Consider the following 14631-nt stretch of genomic DNA (forward strand, 5'->3'; position numbering starts at 1 on the left):
CCAAAATCCACAAAAATATCCTATTTTCTTTTGTTACTTAGAATTTATGTGTTCAGTTCTATTCTTGTCCTTTTATAGGCTACACCGAGCCTTCTAATTCAGATCATTTTGAGACCTGTAAGAATTATGTTTAATTGAGAAAATCTTATTGACAACGTTCTCTATTGTGGAAAGAAAATTTCCTCTCCTTCTCATATACTTCCAAGGTTTATTTTATTTTCCAGAGTAAAGTACTTGTGTAAAACAGGCACAGCATTACTTTAGTTTTTAAAATCCTTTTATTTCAGATAAAGCATGCTGCTATATACAGAAAAAAGTGAGGGATCAAAACAAGAGCAATACAGAATGAGCAGCACTTTGCCTGAAACTTACAACATGTTTTTAAAAACTCAGTACATGAATTGTCTCATATATTCTTTTTACTTCTAAACCATCTCTAACAAAGTGTCACATAGTCCCCTTTTCTTCACAGTCTAACAGCTGCCACATTCTACCTCTATCTTTCTCCCCAAGACAAATTCTGGTTTTAAAGGGAAAACTATAAGCAATGTTGCCAGCAGTGACTCTTAACAATATAGCACATCCAAGAAAAATAAACTTATCACATCTAGGGTCTTATCTGAAACATTTTTTAAATATTGAAATAAATTAAAAGGACTACGTATTTAGAACCTTTCGGCTCGGCTTAGTATGTTTTCCTTCCCAACTATCTAGCTCCAGTTTGACTTTCTTACAGCAGTAACACTTCCTGGAAAAGTATATCTCCCCTCAACCCCCAAGAAAATCTGACAATCATTTCTGTCTGTTTCTCTCTGTATTTAAATAAAGTATAATGGCTATATCTTTCCCCCATCAATACTTCAAAGTTATAATTTATCAGAAGGCAAAAAAAATCCCCTTTACAATGATGATCATTTGTAGGTCTGATTTTTTTTGTTGGGTTTGTGTTTTTTTTTGGGTGTGTGATAGTGGCGAAATATTGGGCTAGCAACAGAAAACAATAAAGGCAGGCACTCAGAGAAAACCCCCTATCTTATGTCTGTACTGTGTATATATATGATACCCCTAGGTTCTAACTCAGTAAAGCAGTTAATTCTTTAGTGTAATTTTATATCTTCCACATTTATTTGTTACACATGGGTTTTTAACTTTTAACATTAAGGATTTGCGCCGATAGGCCGTGATGCCAGTTGCGCAATTTGGCAAAGCGTGGGCTGTTACGTTCCGTTTCAAACCTTTCCCTGTGGCATGGAGAAAGAGAGAGAGAAAGAAAAAGACAGAGAGAGAGAAGAAGGAAGAAAGAAAGGGGTTAGGGAATGTAGCCACCACTCCCCTGCTTTATAACTAGGGCAATGGCAATTTATTTGGATTTATGTTACCTCCCAAAATAAAGGCAAACTAGGCTGGGTGATCCTTTTCCAGAGAAATTTGGAAAGCTTTTTAGATTTGTAATTTTGAGCTGTAATGTAACACAAATTTGTATTCCTTGGTTTTGGTTTTGTTTGACAGGGCTGCTTTTGCTAGAAATTCTCAGCATAATTCTACTGTTTTCCTGCCAGGAGACTCTCAGCTTTTTTTCCAGCTGAGCAGGAAGTGAAAGTCAACATTGTACAAGACAAAATCATTGCAAACATTTCCTATCCTGTAATATCTAGGTCAGCCTATATCTTTTCTCATAAGGACCAAAAGCTGCAAATTGGAGCGATGTTTCCTCATAGCTTTTTTGCTTTTGTTAGAGATTAGGCAACGAGAACCTGAAATCCTTCAAATGTGGTATTTAAATAAGTATCTCCAGTCATTTGAGTTAAAAACAGAACAACACAGAGGCAGAATCTGTACAGTGCTGATCACCTCCTTCCAATATCTAAGCATTCTCAACTTCCATCAACTTCAATAGGACAGAAGGGCACTCAGCACCTCACAGGTGGTGTTCTACTTCTTTCAGGATTGGACCTTTTCTGGATACTGTACTCTGGTTTAGGCCCCAGGTTTTTTAAGTTAAAAATATAAACAAGGGGGGGGTGGAGGAGCAGAGAAGAGAACTTTACAAACCCTAATGGAAATTAAAATGTTCACTTGATTTGTGCATGTGTTTGTTTCAAAGCAGACAAGTTCATTTCTCCTGAATGGCTGATATCCAAACACAAAACCACTGTATTAATGCAGGAGAGCCAGAGAGTGAAACTGATTAGAGAAACAGAAAATAAACAGACCAGGGTAGTTTCACTTTCCAAGCTTTACAAAGCACAAAAAACAAACAAACAAAAAAAAAACAACAACAGAATACTGTAAATGGTGACAAGTACTTTAACTTTTTTAATTTTTCAGTTTCTAACAGCATAATATGATGCAAATAACACTTCTAAGGGACTGTTGATGTATGATTTCTCAAATGCCACTTTATGCTTATAAAAATAAAATGATTCAGAATACCTCTAGCTGTGATGCTGCAACTTTGAGAGGTATTTTTTCCAAGCAATGTACAGGGTGGTAGCTATGTAAGTTCAACTGGATTTAATAGGAATCATGAAGTTTAAGAAATCTCTCAATGTTTTGAAGATATATCCCTCCATCTCCATGTACGGAAAGGTATTAGTTCAAGAGATGTCTGTTTTACTGGCGATAGACAAATTACTTATCAAATTTTCAACAAAACATTCATTACAATCCCAATGTAAAGGAAAGGTTTCATAACAAATGGTAATCTTACATCAAAAGTACCTCAAAAAGTGCCTTTCATCCACTACCACATGTGCCTGTGTGGCTGCCAGTATAACTTGAACAAAAGAGCCATAAAACACACTTATTAATATGAAGTGAAACAGGCATTTTGCCATCAGAAAATTCCTGCATATTATGGGCTCTGTTCAAAGTACATGCCAGTATGTATGACAATAGGCACCAAGTCTAGGGATGAACACTTGTATTAAAAAGAGGTCCCCCATATAGGAAAGTTACTTGTGTTTTCCTTCTTTGAAAATGTCTAAAAGAAAAAAGTAGACATGGAGCTGCCACTAAGTTTGAGTCAATCCTTATTATTGTTCACACTGAACAAAGTTGATACACAGAGAACAGAGGAAAAGCACAAGAGAGAAGAGAGCACTCTTGGCAGTCATAACTTTGGACCAAAATTCTCCATTACATGAGAATTCTGACAGTTTAACTTGCGTGTACATGAAACTTTTCCATAAGGGATGGCATCTGACAGTCTGATATAGAGCTCAAACCAATGGATCTCTAAAGAACAGCAAGAACTCCTGCAGGATTTGTACCTCCAGGAGATCCCCTCCTTTGGCTGCCCCAGAAACCCCCACTGTGGATTTCAAACCATGGAAGAGTAACAATGTATAATTTTGCAGGCTCTGTCTACAGTAATTTATGCTGCTGGGAGCCTGGGGGTGGAGCTTAGCATAATGCACACCCGTTTATACCTTCTGACCTTTTGAAACTAGCACTCTGTGGAGGGGTTTCTGCTGTATTGGGTAAGAGGGCGGAAGAAGAGGGCAGCATGCTATAGATATGTCACTCCCTCCTTCCATGCCTTCCAAAACTAGATCTTTGGACACAGGTTGTTCTCTGCATATAAAAGCAGAGAGAAGCATGGGGGTGGAGGTGGGGGATGGGGATAGGAAGAATGTGTGCGTAACTGTCCAAATTACATTCCCTTCAGCATTGGTTAGAAGGACAAGCGCACCTTTAAAAGTCTTTGTATAACATTCCCCAGTGACTTATATTCAGTGTCATTAACATTTCCTTATTAAAAAAAGATAATGGAAAATGATACATCAGAAGTGCACAATGCTGACAACATAAAATACACAAAGGATAATATCATGTACTTTAAATTACATCAAATAAGAAGTGCAATTTACAGTACAAACACTTATGTGTTATTAACCAATTATTCTTTTAAAATCTATCCAATTCCAAGTGTTTTTTTCAACACCCAGGCCTTTCAATATGCATCTTCTATTTATGGACCACAGCTAAAGCTCATGAAGGGCTGGCTAAATTCTGCCCACAAACAGATGTATGGGAGCCAGGCCCCTGAATCAGCAGACAGAATTTAGTTCTAGTGAAGGTCCTTCCTGTACATAGTGTTTGTTTGGATACTGCAGGATTTGTTTTAAGTTCCACTGAAGTTAACAGAACTTCAGTACATACTTGCTGAATCGAGACTTACAATGAAATCAACAGGAATTGTGTTTGCACATTTGAAGACAGAATTTAGTGCAAGAGTGGCACAGTCTCAGACTGATATGGAGGTATCTAGCTATGCAACTTTCAATGAACTGTTGTGGAACCTGGATAGGAAATACATCCAGTTGAAAATATATCCCTTGGATTTGTATTTTCATATTGTAAGTAAAAACGTTCCTGTTTTGCTCATCGACTCATCATTTGTAACCCTACATTAAGTGCAGAAGAATCAAAAGTCCAAAACCTTGCATATAAACCATTTCGTAATAACACAAGTTAAACACTGGGTGGGCAAAATACCAGACAGATCACAAACCAAACAATCTGTTTAAAACATTTTTGGCAAGATACGGATGTGGAATATGTAAATAGAATACATCAGGCTAGAACCCCATACACTCTAGTTCATTCACAAGTTGCTGAACTAGATGCAGAAATCTCTGGGTAAAATCTATGGCTTGTGTTATGCAGAAGTCAGACCAGATGATCATAACTGTTCGTAATAGCCTTACAGTTTAGGCCTTTATGAGTCTAGGAATGTGTAAAATCCTTACTGGCAGAACATTTGAAAATGGATATGTACTTTTCTCCAGTAGCAAAAGCAGTCCTGTATCCTCATACTGTGTATTATCTAAAAAAAATATAATTTTTTTCTGTTTCACATAAATTATATTCAGGTGATGATTATTCCATGTCTGTAATTGGAAACAACTACATTACTATATCATGTCAGCTGAATCAAGTGCCAATCACAGGATCATCCAAATAAATTGCACATTAAATTTCAACACTACCACAATATCATATATTTTCATCTAGTTACAGAATTGAATGCAGTCACATAGGGCCTGATCCTATGAGCCCAGCACAAACAGCACTCCCACTGAAGTCAATGGGAATTCCATGTGCCAAGAGCTTGCAAGACTGAGTACTCGTTCCAGGATTTTGTACTGTATTACACCTAACTGTCACATTGTTACCCTTTCAATCGAGCACTTCTTGCAGATTTCTAAGCCAACAGCATTTTCATTTTAGTGATTGTTGAGTAAATGTGTTAGAATATTTAAGAAAAAAAATCTAGTTTTGTATTTTCATATTAATGCCATTTTAGAGCATTAGGTAGTGGTTATCAGTAAGAATAAGGCCATAATGCCTGCTGCTAGTTGCCTACCTTGATCTCCTCAGGGCTTCTTCATCTGGGTCTTGCACTGCAGAAGAGAAAATGATTCTGTTAAAAAAACCTACTAGATGAGGCCCACAATCCAACCCCAAGTTACCAGAAAAGCATAAAAGAAATAACATCTAAGGGGATAAGCATGGCAGCTTTCCACCTTTAGGTCACACAGAGATATAAAGTGAGCAGGAGCAACTCTGGCTTCCGTGGAATTTATAGGGTTAGAAAGTGGGGCAGTGGTAAGAGGTTGCAGTTGTACTACTTTCTCAGCCACCTACCAGCAGCTGATTCATAGTTTGTCTTGGTTGTGCACAAGGACCCAGAGCGGGCTTTCTGCTCCTTGGGAAGAGCCTGGAAAAGTGGCAGCTTCACACGTAGAGGTCATGCGGGGGAAACACTGGGTAAATGGTGCCTGTCTCCCAATGATGGAATGAGAGTAGTCATGAAATCCCCCAAACTCCCTGCTATCTAAATTAGGAATAAGATGTGAAGTTGGTGTCCGATGGTCAGAAAAAAGAATTGCATGGGCAATAAACACAGAACCTCAACCTCCTGTGTCATCTGTGGACTTGGGTCAGGGTCTAGTGTCTAGGTAACATGGCTGCTAGAAAATCATAGGTACGGTGCAAATGAGTTTCCATTTTCTGATTTCAGTGTGCCCACTGTGTAAAAGTATATTACAACAGATGCTAAGATGATCATTGCCTTTCAAATGAATTAGCAGTTTTGTAAACCTAGCCCCCTGAGAAGTGAGAATTCCTACTTGATTATACCAATTACATTAGATCAGCAGTTCTCAGACTGTGGGTCAGGACCCCATTTTAATGGGATCGCTGGGGTTGGCGTTATACTTGCTGAGATCCAGGGCTGAAGCCCAAGCCCCACCGCCTGGGGCCGAAGTGGAAGCCCGAGGGCTTCAGCCCGGGGTTGCAGGGCAGAGACTACAGGCCCCCTGCCTGGAGCTGAAGCCCTTGGACTTTGACTTTGGACCCCCCTGCCAGGGGGCTTGGACTTTGCCCTCCCCGCCCCCCACCTGGGGCAGCTGCACTCAGCGGGGGGTGTGTGGCTGAGGCTTTGGTCCCCCTCCTGGGGTCATGTAGTAATTTTTGTTGTCAGAAGGTGGTCGTGGTGCAATGAAATTTGAGAACCCCTGCATTAGATTGTTGGGGGGTGGGGAACCTACACTAGCCCAAGACATTCTAGGATCTTGTTTAGTTAATGACTATTATTAGCACTCACCACAATAAAATAAGAATAGTACTCATGGCTGATCAAATATTTCCTTTATAGGAAACAATGTGACAGTTAGCATTTAGGTTTGCTAATCCCCTTTGAACTAGATTTAGAGCTTTGTGAGTTTAACCCACATTGGGAAGCTTTACTGAAGGAAGGGAGTCATCTTTGAGACTCAACAGCTAGTGTATAAAAGAGGAAAGAAAAATAAAATTAATCTTAAAACAAATTTGGGGCTTCATTGTTTGACTTACTGTACTCCGTTCCCGTCATCTGGGCGAGGATGCGGAAAGACTTGGACTGCAGATTGGCAGAACGGCGAGTCCAGTCATCAAGCTCATCCTCAGACTTGTTCTGAGTTTTAAGCACAGCCTGATACACTGGAGAGGCACTGTCAATGTGAGGATCTTTAACAGGAAGGCTACTGCAATGCAGAAAAGGGCGCATTATAAAACAGCACATACTGGGTTTGCCCCCCTACCCTACCTCATGTTGCAGTTTCTATTCCAAAACAACCAACAACAAAAACCAAAAACATTGTTTTTGAAAAAAACCACTTGCCTAAGAAATAAACAAATTACAGTAGATCAAAAACATGTGAATTGAGAACATTTCAGTTCACTTTGTCTTTAACATTGCATATTATTATTATTCAAACCAATATGTTTACTGGTCTGTCCATGACCCCTAAGCCAACACAGCCACAAAATTATGGCAGTAATATATCAATATAAAGCAATAAAGGATGGTCAGCAAGTCAAGATTACTGGACCAATTGAGTATTGTTACCCCTATAATTTGTGCATAGTGAATGCCTCATGTTGTGGAGCTAATTAACTGACCCTAGAGTATATTATTGCAGTTGTGGAACTGGACTATTTTAAGGTTACACCGAAAAGGAGAAAATATATTTTGATATTAAAAAGTTAATTTAGTACAGTTTTTTTAATTCTTTCCAGAGTTAGGCTGGTACCAAAACGTTGAATCCAAACACTTCAGAACATTAGAAAATCTGGATTCGAACTCAAAGCTCAGACACTTCTCTAGTTATTTCATATTTCAAACCTTCACGATTAAACTATACCTAATGTTTATGATCCCTCTGATGACCTTGCACAGACTGTATAGGAAGAACCATTCAGTTTTGCATACCTAGAGCCCAAACTACAAAAGCTCATGAGACACCCTACAACACCAATTGAGTTAACCTCTAATTTGATTTATGACGCAAGCTGGAAGTAGACATGGTCATTTAATAGTTTTTTCCCATCAAAATAACTTTTGCATAGTGTGCAGTTAAATTAAATATTAATAGAGCTGCAGATACATACATTGATGGTGATGTGTGCAGTCATGTCATACCTTGGGTCCAGGACTCCTCTAAATACAAGATTATTTCTGAAGTGAGTGATTTACATTATAACTGTATGATCCATGCCTTACAGAGCTTTGGAAGTGGCATGCTCGATGTCATGAAAATTGAGAAATAGCTATTTTAAAAATTAAGGGCCATATTGTCCAATGAGCTCCCTGCCATAAAGGGCAAGGAATCAGAGCAGCCACCTGCTATAAAACCTTCCTCTAAAGCCCAGGCAGTTGCCCAAACTTCCTACTTGGCAAGATACAATTCTCTAGAGAAGACCCACAAAAAGCAAAAATGGGGGTGTGGTTTGACAATGTGAGAGGAGTCAGGGAAAAGCCAAAGTAACTGATATGACACTAAAAAGAAAAGGAGTACTTGTGGCACCTTAGAGACTAACCAATTTATTTGAGCATGAGCTTTCGTGAGCTACAGCTCACTTCATCGGATGCATTCAGTGGAAACTGCAGCAGACTTTGCTTGTCTCGCAAAGGTAGCACTGATTCTGAACATCCCTCTGAAGTCTTCACCAGCAAAGTTCCTGTGTGGCTCCAGCTGTAAACTAAAGCTGCATCCCTCTCTCATCCCATCCCCCTGGACACCCTGAGGGAAGATGGGGAGGGACAGCATTAGCCTCCCTTAACTGAATCTTCCATGTGGAACAGCAGGCCTTGCTAATGCAAGGAGGTATAAATTTCCCCTTCCACTGAGGCACTAGTGAATTAAGCCTTGTATCAGAAACATCCTTAGTATGAGGGCTAATGAAGAAATTTTGTAACGTGAATAGAAAGGAAAGAAATTAAGCCTACATTACAGTCATTCAATTTTCATGTCTCACCCCTCAAGCTACTCTCCATGAGAAGCATGAAAATAAAAAATATAAATAACATTTTGTCCCTCACAGCAAATGATTTAGTAAAGGTTTCCAATTCGGTGGTAAAATTTTCATGTTTCCAACTACACTTCATACGTTCATTTTTCTATTGAGTAAGCAGCATCTTTTGCTTTTTTTTACTGTAATGGATGACTGGCTGCCTATTACTGGCTAACAACTGATTAACTTTATATCCCCAGACTTACATTTTGATCCTGCAGGAGATTAAAACACTGCTGTGTTTGATGGCAAATTTCACTGGGGCAGAATGATGGACACTGGATAATAAAACCCAGTGGATGGATGGTACTGCTGACTTCAACGATCAGCTATGTGTTACTGTGACAGTACTAGCATTTGGGTCATGGACAGATAGACAAGTTCATTTTGTTAAATCCTCTACTTACACTGCTTTGTTCTTGTATTATGATGGACTTACAGAAAAAAATTTGATTAAAACTATAAATATAAAAATGCCCAATAGCTCACATGTGGCTGTGCAGCTGTAGAGATTGAGTCTGAGATTTCAGAATAGAAATATGTATCAGGGTATATTAATATCTTTATGGCAGACAATAAAGACAGGAAATGGATTCTGGTAAATTAACCTTCCCTCATTGAATGAAGTGCCTCACTCTAAGTCAAACTAGGTTATCTAGTTGAGCAAAACATATTGGAACATTTCCAATTATGCCTTTAATGCAATAGGCCTTTATCTTTGTTTGAATCATAATTATACCACAAATAAGTACTGGGATATATGAACCAGTAGGAATGGCAGTGTATAATCCAGAGCAACACTGTGGCTGGTTATGGTCTTTCCAAAAGCTTAGATGAGGCACCTGACTCTTTCAGAAAACTTGATAATGGGGGGTAGGGGGTTACTACTATGCCCTTTCTTCATTTTAAAGTTTGTTTTCCTAGCGTGTGTGTGCACACAAAAAAATCTGCCCAAATAATTCAGGGCATTTTGCTATGATTGAATAGAAAATTATACCTTTGTTCCCATCATTAGGTGGGTCATGCATTCACAGCAAAATTAATTTGCACCAATATAAGCTCTATAGACAATCAAACCTCTTTGAATAAGGAGTAAAGAGTCTGTGACTTTCTATTTATTATAAACTATGGCTCAACAAGTGGGCCATATACTAAAATCTACTTAATTTTAACTCAGTTCTTACTCAGGTAACAAAAGGTTGAGTAAAAGCTAAGTAAGGGCTTCAGGATTTGACCCTTGATGTAAAAATACAGTTGAATTTCTATGAAGGAGTGTATTTGATCCATATAAATACTGAATGGATGGCATTTTGATTCCAATTAATAACAAAAGCAATTACAGAAATTATCAAAGACTTATAAGGAATTGTAAAATAGCCATCCATTTTTGTTTGTTATAAAGAAAATCTAGAGTCTGTTATTGTTGCTTAATTCAGTTTATACACTCAAAGGGTTAATTTCAAGTGCCGGTCTTAGCTGGGTGCAACTCTGCTGAAGTCACTGAAATTATGTCTGCTTACATCTGCAGCAAATTTGGCCAAAAATCCTTAATGACTCGTAAAAGAGGTTTGACTGAAATGTACATGAAACACATGAGTACATGATCTTATGGGCACCAACTCTTGGTTCTTGGTATGTTATGAGTTATAATACAATGACAGGAATGATAAAAAAGGACACACAGACAGGGCATTCTCACTCTGCTACCTTGATGTCCTGGCATGCGGGTTTGAATAATTCCAGTATAAATAAATTGATTTGGTATGTTTGAATGATTTTCTTACTTCAAACAACATGGACCTGATGACCTTACTTACCCCAGCTTTAACACCATTGACAGAAATGATTATATCAGAAATTGGCCCCAGGCACTGAGTTTATATTTTTATTATTATTCATTGCTACACACGTGTACACAGTGCTTCAAAAACTTCACATAGCAGAAATTGCCTATTGTATTATTTCTCAAGCTGAACCTACACTCTTGAGATCTGAAGTCTGCATCTTCTTACTCTTTTACATATATGGGGCCAAATTCTCTGCAGAGAACTGAATCTAAAGGAGGACTAAAGGAGAATTTGGCTACCAGTAAGACTACTACTTATATAGTTACTTTCATATTTAGCAGCAAAATGCTTAGTTCAGGCTTGAACAACCAAGGTGACGAATAGCCTCAACTCCACTATAGTAAGCTGGAGTTCAGAATAGTCTACATATCACAGAAGGCACACGCAGCACCCTGAAGGATCAAGCCAATGATATGATCAAATGAATATAATCCAATCACTGGCCAGGCTTTTACTTTTGAGATGATCTGATCAGAGAGAAGAGTAGAAGGTTTGCTTTAATGCCTAAATTTAAAAGCATAGCCTATAATCTACTGGGGAGAATCTATCATTCACTAAGTAAGAAGTTCGGAAGGTCATAAAAAGAAAGGTGTGCCAACAGGCTGTAGCACTGAGCAAAGCATATTTAAAGAGTCGAGTCTGAGAACGCACAGGATAGAAGCACTACTCTGATCCAGATTAATATTAGACTGAAGGCTTGTCTACACAGCATGGCAAAGCAGTCTACAGGGGTGTAATTTGTAAAGCACCCAACTGTCCCGAGTAGACTTTGCTGGAGTGCTCTAACAATACGTCTACCACAATTAAAAACCCACAGCTGGCCTGTGCCAGCTGACTTGGGCTTGCAGGACTGTTTAATTGCTGTGTAGATGTTTGGGCTCAGGTTGGAGCCAGAGATCTAGGACCATCAAGGTGGGAGGGTCCCAGAGCTCAGGCTGCAGCTGAACATCTACACCACAATTAAACAGACCCTTAGCCCAAGTCAGCTGGTACGGGCCAGCCACAGGTGTCTAATTGCAGCGCAGACATACCCTAAGGCTACATCTACAATATGATATGTCTACAATTCAATGCAATACATTGTGTCCACATACTCGCACTCTGTATCATAGAGCTAGCACAAGTATAAACAGCAGTGTAGCTGTGGGAGCGCAGGTAATGGCAGTGAAGGCACAGCTTAGCCACACAGAGTATGTACCCACTGGTTTCAGGTAGATTTGTACTCGACATAAGAATGGCCATACTGGGTCAGATCAAAGGTCCATCCAGCCCAGTATCCTGTCTACCGACAGGGGCCAATGCCAGGTGCCCCAGAGGGAGTGAACCTAACAGGTAATGATCTAGTGATCTCTCTCCTGCCATCCATCTTCACCCTCTGACAAACAGAGGCTAGGGACACCATTCCTTACCCGTCCTGGCTAATAGCCATTAATGGACTTAACCTCCATGAATGTATCCAGTTCTCTTTTAGACCCTGTTATAGTCTTATAGCTAAACTGTGCCTCGGCTGCTGCTGCCGCCCCTACTACCCCGGCTACACTAATGGATGTGAGCTAGTGTACGTACGTGCACAAAAGTAGGGGAATAATCATGTCTAGCTTGTAGTGTCGATGTAACTTAAAAGGTACCTAGTTCGTGTTAACATAGGATTGAAAGAGGACCATGTTAACACAAACTAGGTACCTTTAGAGCATGCCAGAAAGGTCTCTACAGGGCAGTTAGAGCACAGCATGTTAGAATGCTTTATAAATCACACCCCCATAGAGCACTTTGCCGTGCTGTGTAGACAAGCCCTCAGAAATCACTCTCCAAAGATGAAGGAAAGGCTTCAGTGCTAGTTCATATTGTGTAGCTTCCAGATCAGCTTTCTACTTGAGGTTACAGAGGAAGATTATTCCATGGGCATATTTCCAAAAAGTAACAGCTCACTAAAACTGCCTGATACATAAAAATAAATGTCAGTAACTATTTAATTTCTAAAATTTAAAATTTCATATATAAAATGAAAAAAAATTGGAACAAAGCTTCTTTTGATGTCAACTGGCATGGCTCCACTGACTTCACTGGTGCTAGTCTTATGTAAAACAACAGAAGGGCTGACTCCTGGTTTTTATCTAGATGTTTATTTCCTTTTGTTTCCAGTTAAACAGTTATATTTACTTTTATTCTACTGTTCATCATTTGGGCCCTCTATCATTATTCAGACTGACCATGTCAGAATTCTCTAACACTAAGGAATATTTACATAAACGACACCCTTTTCCCCTCCCATTAGAAAATACATTGAATTCCCATCTCCCTCTGCACTTAGTGGAATTCCCTCATTTTATCTGGGATTTTCTGGAAGGGGCAGTCTCTCCTTTCTGAGAAGCATCAGAGACTGGCCTCATATAGGAGGAGCATGCTGGACCAGTGGTCTGATCCAATATGGCAAATTCTTTGTTCTGAACTGCATTTGACAGATCTCATTTAAGTGTCTTCTATGAAATTACCAGGACTTCACATGCTCAACAGTGAAACTTTATAATTATGAGACCGTTTAAATGGCAGTTTAAGTTATATGATTTGTATTGTATGACTTTGCATATACAATAAAATGCCTCTAAAATCCAGATGTATGAAAGAAGTGAACCTTTTTAAAAGAACACACATACACTGTACTTTCATTGTGTTTTACTAGTTGGAAATATGGATCTACTTACGCCAATGGAGATTCACTGTGAGTCATGTGGTCAAAACCCAACAAAAGGCATTGTGTGGGATCCATCATTATGGAGCATTGGGATGTGCACAACAGAGTAATGTTAGTATCAGAAATTAGTGAAGAAAAGAATTGAATAAAGAGAGAAGAAAAGAAATGATCAATAAAAGGGAGCACAAAGAGATACATAAAAATGTTAGCACTTTGAATAAGCTCACTGGTTGGAAACAGCAAACCATGGCCACTGGGAGCTGCGGGGCTCTGTGCCTACAGACGCCCCAAGTAAACAAAATGTTCCAACCCGCCAGCAGCTTACCCTGACTGAACAATAACTGAACAAATATGTATCCACTTTCAAATTACAATCACTTTCAAAATTACACTTTCAAAATTATAGTCACTGCGCGCCACTTCCCGCAGCTCCCATTGGCTGGGAACGGTGAACCGCAGCCACGGGGAACTGAGGGGCTCCATGCCCGCAGACGCTCCAGGTAAACAAAACGACAGTGTATTAGATATTCAATTAAATGATTTCATAGAGTTTAAAATCATCAAATTTTATGATTATAAGCCGACCCCTGCTCTTTGATGTGTCACTTTTTTACCAAAAAGATTCGGTTTATGAATGAGTATATACGGTAATTACAGCATATATTAGGCTGTACCTTGTAGTCCTTGCTGAGTCAAGACTCGAAACTGCATGAATGAGGACTGCAGGATCAGGCCCATGGAGAATATGTTTTAGGAGTTTTTTTCACAGTATCAGGGTGAACTACATGTACATTATATTAAGGACCAAGAGCTTGTCAACTGACTATTGGCAATTTACAGCTGGTTTTGAGTCATCGCTAGAAACAACATTTCTTAAACTAGAAAAGGTTGTTATATTACATTTTCCCTAAAAATGGCAAAAGAGATTTATTAAAAAAATCTAGCTCAATCTGGAATTCAATTTTTTTACAGGACAAATCTAAGAAGCTATTTTCTTTTACATTATTTTGAGTTCAGTCTGAAATAAGAACAATTTTCAGGAAAAAAATGCATTTCCCTCGTAGGATAATTTAGAATTCTGAGGTTGATAGAAACATAAATTAGATGAAAACAGAATTATTAAGTGCTATTAACAGAGCTAAGGATTCTGAAACAGCACCCAGGGTCCTTGATTACACCATATTTAATCTAGTTGTATAACATTTTTGAATAACATACACGCATTTTAGACTCTTCATATTGGATTAAATT

The 14631-nt window shown here is 38.8% G+C and overlaps 1 protein-coding gene across 1 annotated transcript in view; it reads right to left on the reverse strand.

Moving 5' to 3' along the window:
* LDB3 (LIM domain binding 3) overlaps window positions 1-14631 on the reverse strand; it is a 184815-nt gene that overhangs the window by 59858 nt on the left and 110326 nt on the right. Inside the window, exons 6-7 of the mRNA XM_084635588.1 lie at window positions 6862-7031; window positions 5372-5408 (exon numbers count right to left, since the gene is read on the reverse strand). Coding sequence (XP_084491714.1) covers window positions 5372-5408; window positions 6862-7031 — 207 coding nt within the window. The remainder of the gene's footprint in view (window positions 1-5371; window positions 5409-6861; window positions 7032-14631) is intronic.

Source organism: Lepidochelys olivacea, assembly GCF_965140295.1.
Source record: "Lepidochelys olivacea isolate rLepOli2 genome assembly, chromosome: 7".
Lineage (NCBI taxonomy): Eukaryota > Metazoa > Chordata > Testudines > Cheloniidae > Lepidochelys > Lepidochelys olivacea.